Raw genomic sequence first — 15,204 nt, forward strand, 5'->3', positions numbered from 1 at the left:
TAGTCTACCTTACCTTACCCCTGTTTGGATGGTTGTTTCCCATGGTTCATTAATGTATGGTATTCTATGAATCCATATTTGTATCCATTATTCTTAAAATTACGTGATATGGTATTGTAAACCCGTTGTAATTCCATGGTTATATAACCATGAAAATGTTCAATTTTTGTAACCACGGATTTAATGGTTTTTGCGTGGTTATGTATTTCATTTTTCTATTATACCCTCACCCTACCATTCACCCCGACCACCACCCACTACCCCTCACCACCATCCAACCCCACCCCACAAGCACTCACTCCCACCCTCATCCCACAACTACGCACCTCACACCACCCACCACCCCAACCCACTACCCCTCACCACCCCCCAACCGCACCCACAACCATGCACCCACTACCCCCACCCTCATCCCACAACCACCCACCCGACCACCCCAATCCATCACTTACTTATTTTTTGAAGTTTCTATTTTATCTTTTACCCGAATTTTATTGCTATATAAACTAATTTCTAATTAAGAGTTAAGAATATTTTAATAAAATTACAAGTTATTATACAGTATCATACAGTCAAACCAAACAATATAAATATTATTAAATCATAACAAACGATACAGCCCATCCAAATATTGTATTCATTAACACAATATAATACAATACACTACCATACTGTACCATTCCATACTGTTAATTAATGAACCGCGGAAAACAACCATCCAAACGGAGGGTTAAAGTACAAGTCATAGCAAATCAGGAAATGTCTGAACTAATTAGTTCCTTTCCAGTAAAACACCCTCCATCGACAGCAACCATGATGGCAGCAACAACAGTAAAAACATCAACTCACAAATTCACTTTTACCCTTGTCTCTCATCTCCAACGCCGTTATTCCACCAACCACTCTCCGTCAGCTAACCAACTCGCCGACCAAATAACCCGTCTTTTAATTCTCCAACGTTACACTGCCGTTAACAACCTTAAATTCGAATTTTCCGACAACCTCGTCAACACTGTTCTTATAAAACTCAAACTTAACCCTAACGCTTCATTGCATTTCTTTAAATTAGCTTCACAAAGACAGTATTTTAAACCTAATTTAAAGTCTTACTGTAGGATAGTTCATATATTATCTAAAGCAAGAATGTTTGATGAAACTAGGTTTTATTTATCGGAAGTTCTAGAACTTTCTAGAAGTAATAAGAGACACGTGTCGTTTTTATGGGATGAGTTAGTGGCTGTGTATAGAGAGTTTAAGTTTTCACCTACAGTTTTTGATATGGTTTTGAAAATTTACGCGAAAAAAGGGTTGGTAAAGAATGCACTTTATGTGTTTGATAATATGCCTAAGTGGGGTCTTGTGCCAAGTTTGGGTTCTTGTAATAGTTTGTTGAATAGTTTGGTTAAAAAAGGTGAGATTTTTACTGTTTTTTCTGTGTATGATGAGATGATAAAGATGGGGTTTAATCCGGATATATATACGTGTACGATAATGGTAAATGCGTATTGCAAGGAAGGGAAAGTTGATAAAGCTGAGATTTTTGTTGAAGAAATTGAGAAGAAGATGGGGTTGGAGTTGAGTGTTGCTACTTATCATAGTTTGATTAATGGGTATGTGGGGAAGAAGGATCTTAAGGGTGTCGAAAGAGTGCTGAGGCGAATGGATGATAGAGGAATTTCAAGAAATGTAGTTACGTTTACGTTATTGATTAAGGGTTATTGCAGGCTGTGTAAGATGGAGGAAGCAGAGAAAGTGTTCAGAGAAATGAAGGAAAAGGATGAGCAGGCGTATGGCATGTTAATTGACGGGTTTTGTCAGATGGGAAAAATGGATGATGCGCTCAGGATTCGGGATGAGATGTTAAGATCAGAGTTTAAGATGAACCTGTTCATCTTTAATTCTTTGATAAATGGATACTGCAAAGCTGGTAAAATTAGCAACGCCGAACAGATTGTTAGGGGCATGATTAGCTGGAATCTAAAACCTGATTCGTATAGCTATCACACCCTTCTAGATGGTTATTGTATGGAAGGACTGATGCAAAATGCATTTAACCTCTGTGATGAGATGATTCGCAATGGTATCGATCCAACAGTTGTCACTTACAACACTCTACTAAAAGGATTATGTCGGGAAGGTGCCATTGCTGACGCTATGCGTCTTTGGAATTTGATGCTTAAAAGAGGTGTTGTTCCTAATGAAGTTGGATATGGTATTCTCTTAGATGCATTTGTTAACATGGGAGAATTTGAAAAGGCTTTGGTCTTGTGGAAACATATTCTAGCAAGAGGGTACACGAAAAGCAGGATTCTCTTAAACACGGTGCTCAAAGGATTCTGTAAGATGGGGAAAATGGTTGAAGCCGAGCGGCTTTTTAACAAAATGGAGGAGCTTGGCTGTTCCCCTGATGGAGTAACTTATAGGACCCTAAGTGATGGGTACTGTAAAGCAGGGGAGATTGAAAAAGCTTTGAAAATAAAGGATGCCATGGAAATGCAGAATATTCCTGCTTCCATTGAAAATTATAATTCCCTTATTAGTGGACTTATAAAGGCTGGAAAGTTTAGTAAAGTCAAAGATCTCCTCAGTGAAATGCATGAGAGGGAATTAACCCCCAACATTGTTACACACGGAGCCCTTATTGCTGGTTGGTTTAAAGAAGGATTGCCTGAGAAAGCTTTTAAAGCGTATTTTGAGATGATAGAGAGGGGATTGAATCCGAATATCATCATAGTTAGCTCCATTATTAGTGGATTATACAAACTTGGTAGAACTGATGATGCTAATATGGTCCTGCAGAAAATATTGGATGCAAAGTTGTATCCTGATCTGAGACATATTTACAGTTTTTCAAACTCTAGGACAGCGCTGCCTGATGTACAGAAAATTGCAGATTCCCTTGATGGAAGTGCCACAAAATCTGTTGTTCCCAATAATGTCCTGTATAATCTAGCTGTGGCAGGGTTATGCAAATTGGGGAAGATCGATGATGCAAGAGATGTTATAAACTACTTCTCACAAAAAGGCTTTATCCCCGATGAGTTTACCTACTGCACCTTGGTTCATGGCATATCGTTGGTTGGTAAAGTTAATGAAGCTTTCAATTTGCGCGATGAGATGCTAGTAAAGGATCTTGTTCCAAATGTTGCAGTATACAATGCTCTAATAAATGGCCTTTGTAAAGCAGGGAACACTGAACGAGCATTGAGACTTTTCAATAAGCTTCATTCGAAAGGGTTATCTCCCAATGTTATAACTTATAACACTCTGATAGATGGATACTATAAGATTGGTAAAACTAGTGAAGCTGTGCAACTGCTGAAGAGAATGAGAGAAGAATAAATCCTTCAATCATAAAATATTCCATTCTGACTAGTGGTCTGCATAAGCAAAGTGATATTCAAGAACCAATGAAGCTTTTAAGTTGGCTGATAGAAGGATGGCTGGTTTAGACCAGACTCTTATGAGACAGAGCAAAAAGAGAAGGTAACACATTTATCCTACTTTAGCTGATAGACGGATGCTTTGACATTGATTCTCTAATTTGCTTGCTGTAGCATAGTCATTTGGAGCTTGTATTTGATTTAGACCTTTAACTTGGACATAGGTCCACACTGCTTGTAGCTTGCTTGCACCGTCTTGTTCTCTCAAAAACAAAATTCACATTGTATTCTGATTTTCAGGATAAATTGAATTGATATACATGATTTACAATGTGTTAAAATTTAGACTTGCTTAACCATGAGTCCGTGATAATCCACTCTATTGGTATACTACATTTTTCATCAAAGTATTTGTTCATAGGATTTTGTAACTATTAAGTCACTAAAAAAAGGTAACGCCGACTTTCCATATACATATCTTTGATACTTCATTTTATGCTATCGTTATCTTGGTAATGTACGTTATATGCCGTTGCCAATAAAGGATCAACATCCACCCTGAACTATAAAAGATCATTCGAACATGTCATATTCATACTGTGTCTATATTTTCGGTTTTTGATAAGCATATCGTGTTGATATCTTTATACTGTGTTTGAACTGCTTGTGTGCTCTAGGACTCTTGGTTAGAGATTGAAGGAATAGACCGAGCTATTGCAATATCTCTCAGAGGAGGACCAGAAAGGGAAAACTATGACTGGTGAGTATTTGTTTCTTCTTAAAGAAATGAAGACGGAAAGTTTGTATTCCTTTTGAAGTCTTTCCTATACTCTCACAACCAAAAGCATGATATTCTAGCTGCAGTCGAGTTCATTGCTGACATTATTTGGAATTCAGACTTTCCATTGTATGTGTTTCAAGGCTACTGAGTACTTCCATATGCGTATTTTAGCTCATCCATGGTATAGCGCTGTTGTTCTATAGAAATACTTCTCATTCTATGAAGAATCTAACTTCTCTATATTGGTTCAGTTTCTTAGAGTCGACTAAGCATTCCATGGACAATTTTTAAGAACTAGCCGTGCTTGTTTATTTCCTTGACTAAAAATCTGTTTGATTGATTTTCTAATTGTTCCGTTTTCTTTGGTGTTTGGAAGATAGTGAATCACAACTGAAAGAAGATGAACAACTAGCCAGCGCTCTGCAGGAGAGCTTGAATGTCGAATCTCCACTTCAGCATGTAAGCAGAAATGAACACGTAAGCGGGAATGGAAATGGAAATTTCTATCATCCAATACCTTTCCATATTCTGCAGGCTTTAGGTATTCGAAATCTTTGCTGATTTTTTTGTAAAATTTTAGAAAACTTTATCTTACTCAGTGTCATTGGACTCCAACATCTCCATTCTTGCATTTTTTATTTCCTTGAATTTGCTTAAATTTCCTTTTGAAAAGCACTTTTGCCAATATTAGACCAGTAATTTGTGCTTGGCCAAGGTTCCAAAAGTGCTTCCGGGGAAAAGCTACTTTTTTAGCTTCTGCTACAACTCAAAAAACATTTATTTTTCTCTAAAAGCTTGACTAAACACCTCAACTCTCTAAAATAGGAATTTTTTTGGAAAAAATTAGCACTTTTTGGCTTCCAAAAGCTTGGCCAAATAGGCTATCAGAATCAACACAACAGCATAATGATTAAAAAAAGAATTAACACATCTTTTAGACCTAATACATATCTTTTTCTGTGGTAGGGTATGTGCAGCTTGTAGCACTGAAATAGGACATGGACGGTTTTGAGTTGCATTGGAGCAGTATGGCATCCAGACTGTTTTAGATGCCATGCCTGTAACCAACCAATATCTGATTATGAGGTGCAATACTGCATAATTTATAATTTTTCTAGTTCAGTATTGTTATTGTGGTCTATTACTGTTTTTGCTTTTTCCAACATTTTTCATAATTATGGAGCCAAGTCAAAACACATGTTGATTTGGGATATTTAGGCAACCAAACAAGAGTTGAATATTTTAACTGCGCGAAAGAGGTGCCAGAGGGTGGGATTGAGGCAGGAAGCAGATGTAATATAAATTCCTGCACATCTACTTAGGAAACAATAATCTAAAGTAAATAACTTACTATAAAATACGATTTAGAAAAATATGTCTGACCAAGTTATAGATGTTAATAATATGCATTATACACAAATTGTCCATAAGGTGTTCAATACTTTCTGTACTGATACTGTTGTTTGGTACTTATCATATAGGTAATGGACGTAAACTGTCAATCATCTGAAAATGATAGCATTACATGACAAGTATATTCATGAAATCTGTTTTAACTTTTGGATGTATTAATTGTGCAGTTCTGAATGTCTGGGAACTATCTCTATCACAAAACATGCTACAAGGAGCATTATCACCCCAAACGTGATGTCTGCAAACACTTCATAAGTACAAAATGATCATTTCTCTTAACTCTTCTGCAGAAGTCTTCTTACATTTTCTTAATTTTTCTAAAAGGAAAAGTCTGCCGAGGCAATAAAACTGGTTTCTGCTCAGTCAGTTTCCTCAATGCTTGATTAATGTTGACGAGGCCGTGCAGATTTTATTCTGTGCAGTCCTTTAAAATAATTGTAGAAAAGAAAGATCTTGGTTTAGAAATCATGGGCTGTTCTGTCTTTTCTAGTTCAGATGTCATGGGCTGTATAGTTTAATCCTTGGTCTTCCTAGCGTAATAAAAAAACTAATGAAGTGTATGGTAGATGTCTCAACATTTCAATAAGTACAGATCATTGAGGTTAATCTAATAACCTGAGAATCATTTTACTAAATTCTCTATTTTCAGTTCTTATTACACTAACTTGGTATAGGCTGTCTCTTGTTGGTTAAGAATCCCCTCTAGCTGCTGATAATGCATCATTTCTTTGAGATTCATCAAGTGTTTCCTGTCTGTCCAGATTCCAACAAATGCAGCTGGGCTTATTGCATACCGAGCACATCCACTTTGGTCCCAGAAGTATTGTCCTTTTCATGAGCATGATGGAACACCCTGTTGCTATAGATGTGAGCGAATGGAGGTGAGGTGGATGAAACAGAACAAAAGTTTCTCAAAATTCATGTAATTAACCTTTATAAAGAGGAGCAATTTTGGTTTGACTGCAGGCATGGGATACACGATATATTGCCCTTAATGATGGTCAAAAGCTCTGTCTCGAGTGCTTGGGCTCTGCCATAATGGATACGAGTCCGTGTCAGCTCCTTTATTACGATATACACGAATTCTACGAAGGGCTAACCAGAAAGTTCCTTTGCTTCTGGTTGAGAGACATGTAATTGTTATCCCCTTTTTTTCATACTTGTATTTCTCCATATTCATACTATTTCTGAGTGAAGAATATATCGCTTACAACATAAGCACGAAAGAACGGTTCAGAAACCTAAAGCTGGAACATAATATTAAAACTATCTCCAGATTCTCCACTAAAAAAATAAGGGAAAATAACCTTAAAATGTGGAGATAATTGTATAGAATGCATGTTCAAGAACAATATGATAGGTTTATCAACCATCTTTTCACTGGCAAGCTGCACTAGACTAACATATTGCTTACAGCATAAGGACGAAGAACAGGGTTGTGTTAATTTCTCTCTACTTTTTGTTGGTTTTCACCAGCTTGTGACAAGCACGGACTAGCATATTTGGCAGAATGGAGATATATAATACACTCTTTGTTTCAATTTATGTGATATACTTTCCTTTTTAATCTGTTCTAAAAAGAATGATAAATTTTTATATTTAGAAATAATCTAACTTAAAACTTCCCCTTTTATCTTTAATGAAATGATTCATAACCACATAAATATCTATGGTTTGTTTTAGACTATAGTTTCATGAGTCCTCCTTTCTTTCTTAAACTTCGTGTCTAGTCGAAACTATATCACATAAATTGGGACAAATAAGTATTAAGGGTTCAGGCTCGTGCCCCATGTGTGATAACCTTCATTGTGTAATTAGATGTAATTTTGCCATCAATCAGCTTCCATCAACGTGGAGTTGCAATCTTCAGGTAACTTTCAGTTCTCACAGTATGAACTTATAAGTTCAGTAAGCATATGGCGTTCTATATACATCAATTCCACACTAGATTTAGGAGAAGTGAAGGAACAAAAGATATCATAGATGATTTGGTACTTGTTTGTCATATTATTTGGTAAATTTCTAAGTTACCCTAGTTGAATAACGAGTGTTTGGGTGGCACTTCTATCATTTGAGTTAGGATATTGGTAAAATTACTGTAAAGTGTGAAATGCCAAGTGTAAAGGGTAAACTAGTGCTGGAGATGAAAAAATTTGCCGATCCAAACCTACTGAGAAAGAAAAAGAAAACAACGTGGAGGCAATAACAACCGACACTTCTCCCTAAAGTTAATATGTTAAAGAGGAGGAAAAAAGTAGGTAAATTAACCTATCATATGTCTTTATGCTTCTGGACTTCTAGTCAATTATTTATCGCTCTTCTGCCTTTTTTATTTATTTAAAGGGACTAAAAGTAAGTTAATAATTGGTTGAAACCGTGGGAATCATCAATTTGACTTCATAGTAGATCTCTCTGTTAGTAAAAAGAATACTTCAATAAAATACCAAATGTATGGATATTTATTTAAACCGACAGCTTTGTATAATATCCACATGTTGACCATGAGAATTAACCGAGTCAATAGGATCTTTGAATCCTTCGACATCCAAAGCTTAAATATTATTCTTTTAAAATTAAAATTTATTCTTTTTTCTTGGGTGGAAAGGTTGAATAGAGGTAAGTAAAAAAAAAAAAAAAGAGTAGAGGTAAGTAAAGGTCTTTGCGAGATTAGAAATGCTGAATTCCCAAAATAATTTTTTTGGGCTTAAGCATTCCCTACCGAGTAGTTATCCATTTTCAGGTTTCGAACTTGAAATTTTTAAAAGGGATTTTAAGCATTTCATCACACCCTCGTTTATAATTAGCTAGATTGCAATCTCGAACTCGAAATTTTTAGTTATTTATGAAGGGTCTTAACCAATCACCAATTACATATCACCTCTTGATTACGATCACTAGACTGCAACTTCATTTTTAATTAAAAAGAAACTAGAGTTAAGATCTTGGTCAATTCCTTCTCTTAATCTTTTGCTACATGATAAGTAGCTGCAAGAGACTTGGACCTTATTGCTTCCTACTAGTTCTGTCGGTAATCTAGTTTCTTTTTTCTTTTGCTTTCTTATTTTTTCAAAAAAGATCACCCTTTATAGTTTTCTTAATGCAATTTTTTTTTTTTTTGGTTAAGAATGAATTTAGGTTGCAATCCTTTTCAGGAATGTCAAATCTGGTTTGTGTTAGAAGTGATATGACTTAAAGCGAGAGGCATCTATGACCTTAGATTCATCCATCCCCATCAAAGTATAGTTAAGAAAATCTCTAATTATAATATGCTTTAATTTTACTACTATACAGAAGCATGGGTTAAACCCATGCTTTCTCGTTGTCCGTCCCAAATAATAAAAAAAAAATTATGGGCCCTATATATATTAAAATAACAACTAATATTAAAATAAAAATAAAAAATGGGCCCCATATTTCTAATATATATATATATATATATCCGCTCTAATTTAATAAAAAAAAATTGTGAGCCCCATATATATTAAACAACAACTAATATTAAAAAAATAGTGCAAATTAATAACGTCAAAAAAAAAAAAAGTGCACCCCATATTAAAAAATCAAACAATATTTATGTAATTTTCAAAGTATCTCATTAAGTCAATAATGATGGATTCATTGCCACGTGCATATTCGTAGCAAACACTAATATAATAAAGTTTTAAATATGGAGCACAAACTACAATATTGTATTAATCGTGTTTTGAACATAGTATCCTATATTGACAAAATCAAGTAATATATATATATATATAAAAAAATGAATCCCATATTAAAAAAACAAACAATGTAAAAAAAAAAGTGCAAAAAAAAAATTGTGGGCCCCATATATATTAAACAACAACTAATATTAAAAAAATAAATTTGGGCCCCATAATTCTAATATATATATATATATATATATCCGTTCCAATTTAATTAAAAAAAATTATGGGCCCCATATATATTAAACAATAACTAATATTAAAAAAATAGTGCAAATTAATAATGTCAAAAAAAAAAGTACACCCCATATTAAAAAATTAAACAATATTCATGTAATTTCCAAAGTATCTCATTAAGTCAATAATGATGGATTCATTGCCACGTGCGTATTCGTAGCAAATACTAATATAATAAAGTTTTAAATACGGAGCAATAACTACAATATTATATTAATCGTGTTTTGAACATAGTATCCCATATTGACAAAATCAAGCAATATATATATATAAAAAAAAAAAAAGTGAATCCCATATTAAAAAAACAAACAATGTCAAAAAAAAAATGCAAAAAAAAATTGTGGGCCCCATAATTCTAATATATAAAAAAAAGTGCACCCCATATATATATATATATATGCATAAATAGTGCAAATTAATAATGTCCAAAAAACAAGTGCACCCCGTATTAAAAAATCAAACAATATTCATGTAATTTCCAAAGTATCTCATTAAGTCAATAATGATGGATTCATTGCCACGTGCGTATTCGTAGCAAACACTAATATAATAAAGTTTTAGATACGGAGCACAAACTACAATGTTATATTAATCGTGTTTTGAACATAGTATATGTATATGTATTATATGCATAAAAATAATACAAACTAATGATGTCCAAAAAAAAAAAAAAGTGCACCCCATAAAGGGTGGACCTCATACTAAACAACATCAAGCAATAAAAAAAAATAAATGGAACCCACCATCTCCAAACTCACTGTAAAAAAAAGTGGACCCCGTATTAACAAAATCAAACAATATCTAAAAAAAAAAAAATTGAACCCCATATTAAAAAAAAAATAATGTCAAAAAAAAAGTGCAAACTTTGTATTCGTAGTAAACACTAATATATTAAAGTTTTTGATACGGAGTACAAACTACAATGTTATATTAATCGTGTTTTGAACATAGTATATAGTGTATATATATATATATGCATAAAAATAGTGCAAATTAATAATGTCAAAAAAAAAAGTGCACTCTGTTGACACCCAATTTTGTCCCGCCTCTCCTCCGAAATACCTATTCGCGCTTAAAATATTTTTTGGCAAATTAAAAAATATATTTATATGTTTACTATAATTATTAGCCTCTTATCAATACTGGTATCATTGCAATTCGCATTATAATCATTTTACCATCTTACGCACACGCGTCGCATTTATCTTCGCATAATTAAATAATAGTGTTTATTTATTGTGGATTTTCAAAATATTATTACACGGCTATTACGATGTCATATAATTTTATTATCCGAGCACTAATAATTGCATATTTTATATTAGGTAATATTTTAACACACTTTAATATAGAGTTATTTAAATATGTCTTTTATTTAAATGTAGTAGCCCAATCAACTCATACTATTTACGGACCAATTCATAAAATCAACCCACATTTTCAATTTACCTGGCCACATTTTAATTCAATGAGCCCGTTCTTTTAATTCACTAGCACAAATCGATTAACCCACATTATATTCGCAGCCCACATCTTCAGACCCAGTCCATATTTTAGCAGACCCAGTCCATTAAATCATTTGGACCAGGCCCAATTCTCATTTAACAAGGGAAACCTGTTTCCCTCATTTTCCCTCATCTCCTCCGCCGCTCTTGTCTCTCCCTCCCTTCTCTCCTTCTCCTTCCTTTCTCCCTCATCTCCCCCCACGTTGCCCTGCCACCCCCACTCCTTCCTGTTCCCCACGCTCACTGTCATCTCCACTCTCCCTTGTGCCCCCGCTCCTCTCTCTCTTCGTCACAAACGAAACCCTAGCTGTTTCTACCCCCTATAAATATTTGCTTCAAATCCATTTTTAGAGGAGGATTTTGGATTGGTGAAACTCCCCAAGAACCTGGGGGATTTTTTTTCGATTCATGAAATTCCCCAAGAACAAGTTGTTTTAGCCGCAGAAATCCCCTAGAAATTAAGGTTGGAATTCGGAGAAATCGCAGAAATTCCCCCATAGACAATATTAGTTCTTTTAGCAGTATTGTTTGATATCGAGTCGAAGTCCACACCATTTTTGTTCTGTTTTTGCCCTTGGCATCCGTTTGGATTCGAGGGTATACAAATTCGGGATTCGCAGTGTTTCCAAGTAGATTTGAAGTGTTCGAGGTTATATCGAAACCTTCGCCTCACTTCGCTGCACCCGAAGACGGTAATTCTCCATTCCCCTTTTGTTATTTATGTTGCATTTTTGTTGTTCTATGTTATTTTAGTTTATTGTTCCATAATTCAAGAATGTTAGTTTTAGTTAAGTTATTCTAGTTCGATAGATAAGTCCGTTTCTGTGTTAGTCTGTGTATGCGGTAAACATGTTTATGTATGATAATTTAGTTTTGGTCTATTTAAGTATGTAAACAACTCTTCTTTATTTAGTTAATTTCTTTCTTAGCAGTTTAATATATGTTCGTGTGTTTATATGCTAAGTTCGATTCATGTTTAGTTAGATATGATTCCGCGTTAGTTGCTTTAATCTATACAGTTAAACCACGTTCTGTGTCGTTTAGCTGACTGCTTTTGTGTGTTGTTGTTTAAGCTAAGTAGTTCAACATGTCTATAGACGTTAAATAGTCCTGTTTGATCTCAGAATCATGTGATTCCTATCGCTTGATTATATAAGTTGGTCTATAATCAACTGTGATTGGTATACGTCCTGTTTTTAGTATGATGAGGTTATATTCAGTTTATAATGCTTTGTCGATATAAGCTTGATTATATAAGTGGGTCAACAGAGGTGTTATTCATATTAGGAATGCATAAATGGAGTATGTAGTCCTGTCTATGTTGCGTGTCCTGGCTCAGTAAGTTTTAATCATGTTTAAAGGTATCCAAACCTTGTGCTCCTGTGACATTGCTAAGTTTAGGACCAAATTTTAGTATACGAGTCTGCATTCCTATCGACGTTGCATCTGGTTGATTCCTGTTTTGGACAGATCTGTCATTAACATGTACATGGAGTCTAAACATCTGGTTAAACTTCAGTCTACTGAAATTAATTCTACAGGTTGATCTGTTCGAGTCCCTGTATACTAGTCTAAGAGTCCAAACTTGTGCTATTACTCTGTGTGTTTAGCTTTGGTCCCAATCGGTTGAATCTGCAATGTGTGCGAGTCTAATATTGAACCCCCTACGCAGTGATCTTGTTGATGTGATTCTGTGGTGAATTCCTTTTTTAAAAAATTTATATACATTCGTCTTACCCTGTTTGCAATCAGTTGCAACTATGAAGTATGTTGATTAAGATTGATGAACATTTTATCATTAGGATTGTTTCCCTATTAATAACCATTTGAGTGCTTTAGACTACTTACGTGACTTGTTTGGTTAGTTATGTTTTGGTTTCCTGTTTGTAGTTGTTTAGGTTGTATTATGCAGGTTTAATCTCAGATTAATCCTGTTTGTTCTATGAAAATTCTAGATAAATGTTTGGCATTAGCATAAGCTCATCACCCATGCCTATCCTCAGCAGCATCATCATGTCCTCCTTAAATTACAAGCCTGCACTCAATATGCATAAATTTCGACTGCTAGTGTGTGCCTTCATGTAATTGTATATGCTTGCATTATCCTTTTTTTTTTAAGAAAAATGAACTTGTTGTTTGAATACTTGCTTGAAGATCCGAGGGTGATATGAACCCTTTTCTATGAATTGAATGTGATTGAGTGCTTTTCTTTTCTGTTTACGACTTTATCTAGATCCCATTAGATCATCATGGTGCTCCAAATTGGGTATTTGAACTTTTGGAAATGGACTGACATGAATATTAAGTAGCCTGTTGAACCAAACCTGTTTTGTCCTCTTTTCGATTCTAATTCTGTTTTTATCTCGATATCTTGTTCGAGCTAGGCTTATGCTTCGCTTGTTGAGAACCTGTTTGGTGGCTGTTTGGTCGTCTCTCTTTATGCATTCAAATATATGCAGAAATCTCAAACCTATTTATGTTAAGGGGTTCCATAGTTTGATGTCTTCTTTTTCAGGAGTTATCTAAGTATATTTTTTTTAGATTTGGTTGTTTTGCTTAAGAGAAGAAATCTGGAAAACAGTCTCCACCTCATTTATATGTCAAATGGAATAATTTCTTATCTTATAAACAATACATGTTGAAATTGCTATTTATGAACTTGAGAATGAAATCCGGTAGGGAATGTCGTGCATGTTAGCACAGTTAGTTGAAATATTTCAAAACGTGAGCTGATTCTGTGTTTCTCATTGGCTGTTGTATGGTGATTGTTCGGGAATATCCTCAACATACTTATAAGTGTTTCAATTTTGTTAAGGCAATGAGGTATACTCAAAATATACATAGAATATACACAATATGCTGGCTTGTTTGAGTTTATATTTCATGTGTTTAATATAACTCATTGACCGTATACTAATCCTTTTCCTTTTATTTTTCGCATGAACCTCGCATACGAGTCTGAGGGATTCGTTCCTCTCCCGCATTCGGTGTTGGGCTAAAAGCCCAACATAATATTCTCGAGTCACCCCCCATCAGATACATAAAATGATTCTGGGCCGAGGCCCAGACAGCAGCAACAACCACAACAGTCTTAAAAAATATAATTGGGCCAAAGCCCAACAGTGATGGATTGCAGTAGCTCAAAGAATGGGCTGAACCCGTTCAATTTTATTTATTCCTCTATTTTATTCTTTTAAGCATTTAATTTGTATTATGCAACTAACTCTTTGTTTGTTTTGTTTTCTTAGTTTAGATAAATCCTAATGAATTACTAGGTTTAGTTTTAGTAATGGGTAGTTTAGTTTAAGGAAGACTAACCATCAATTCCATAAGTTATTCTCTTGTTTTCATGTTTTATTTTATTTGGAATAACTGATTTGCAAAATGGCATGACTATATATTTTAAGGAAAAGGAATCATATTTTTATCATAAACGTTTCCAAACGTCACTAATACGCAAGTATAAACTCAAGTACATTTATAGATAGCTCTTCAAGTTTGAATCAATCATGCATATTTTTAGCTAAGCATAATTAATAAGATAATAAAAGGAGAAAGAAAACTCACTTCCTTGTGAATCCTATTTATAAGCCTAGATTTTCTACATTGCTACATTCATATAACATAATTTATCCAAAGTTCAAAAATTGCTAAATCTCTTCTCAAAAGCTATTATTTATGGGCAAATTATCATATTTGTACAAGTCTTATCTTGAATAGCATTTACTATACTTTCATATAAGGTCTTAGCAACATTTTAAACTTTATTTAAATAGTATTTAAAATCCTCTTTTATGCAAACTATCTTTTATAAGTTTTATTTCTAAATAGCATTTTATTTAAAGCCTTAGTAATATTTACAACTTTTATTTAAAATGGCATTCAAAATTCTCTTTCATATAAATTCTCACCTTCATTAATTAACCTAAGTTTGGCCGGATAACCGTAGTTAACGGATTCTAAAGGATGCCTAACCCCTTCCTTTTAGAATAATATAGAGCCCTTACCTAGAATCACATTGGTTAAGCAGACTATTAACGGAGGTTTAGTTTTAACTTTACCTTAGTTAACATCTAGGTGTCCTAATTCACCGTTAAATTAATTACGTGGCGACTCCTTAAAACAAAATAAATAGGAATCACCAATATATTGTACCCTAATTTAACCCGGGTTAAAATGGG

General features: G+C 34.1%; 1 protein-coding gene across 1 annotated transcript; it reads left to right on the forward strand.

Moving 5' to 3' along the window:
- The first annotated feature begins 630 nt into the window (after nucleotides 1-630).
- Nucleotides 631-7,122, forward strand: LOC132627957 (putative pentatricopeptide repeat-containing protein At1g19290). Its single transcript, XM_060343602.1, is given in 8 exon segments — nucleotides 631-3,337; nucleotides 3,340-3,486; nucleotides 4,061-4,143; nucleotides 4,541-4,705; nucleotides 5,131-5,250; nucleotides 5,745-5,832; nucleotides 6,339-6,458; nucleotides 6,544-7,122. Coding segments are annotated over 2 exon segments (2,754 nt in total). The 5' UTR covers nucleotides 631-696; the 3' UTR covers nucleotides 3,453-3,486; nucleotides 4,061-4,143; nucleotides 4,541-4,705; nucleotides 5,131-5,250; nucleotides 5,745-5,832; nucleotides 6,339-6,458; nucleotides 6,544-7,122.
- Nucleotides 7,123-15,204: the final 8,082 nt, after the last annotated feature.

This window comes from Lycium barbarum, chromosome 2 (genome assembly GCF_019175385.1).
Source record: "Lycium barbarum isolate Lr01 chromosome 2, ASM1917538v2, whole genome shotgun sequence".
In the NCBI taxonomy this organism is placed as follows: domain Eukaryota; kingdom Viridiplantae; phylum Streptophyta; class Magnoliopsida; order Solanales; family Solanaceae; genus Lycium; species Lycium barbarum.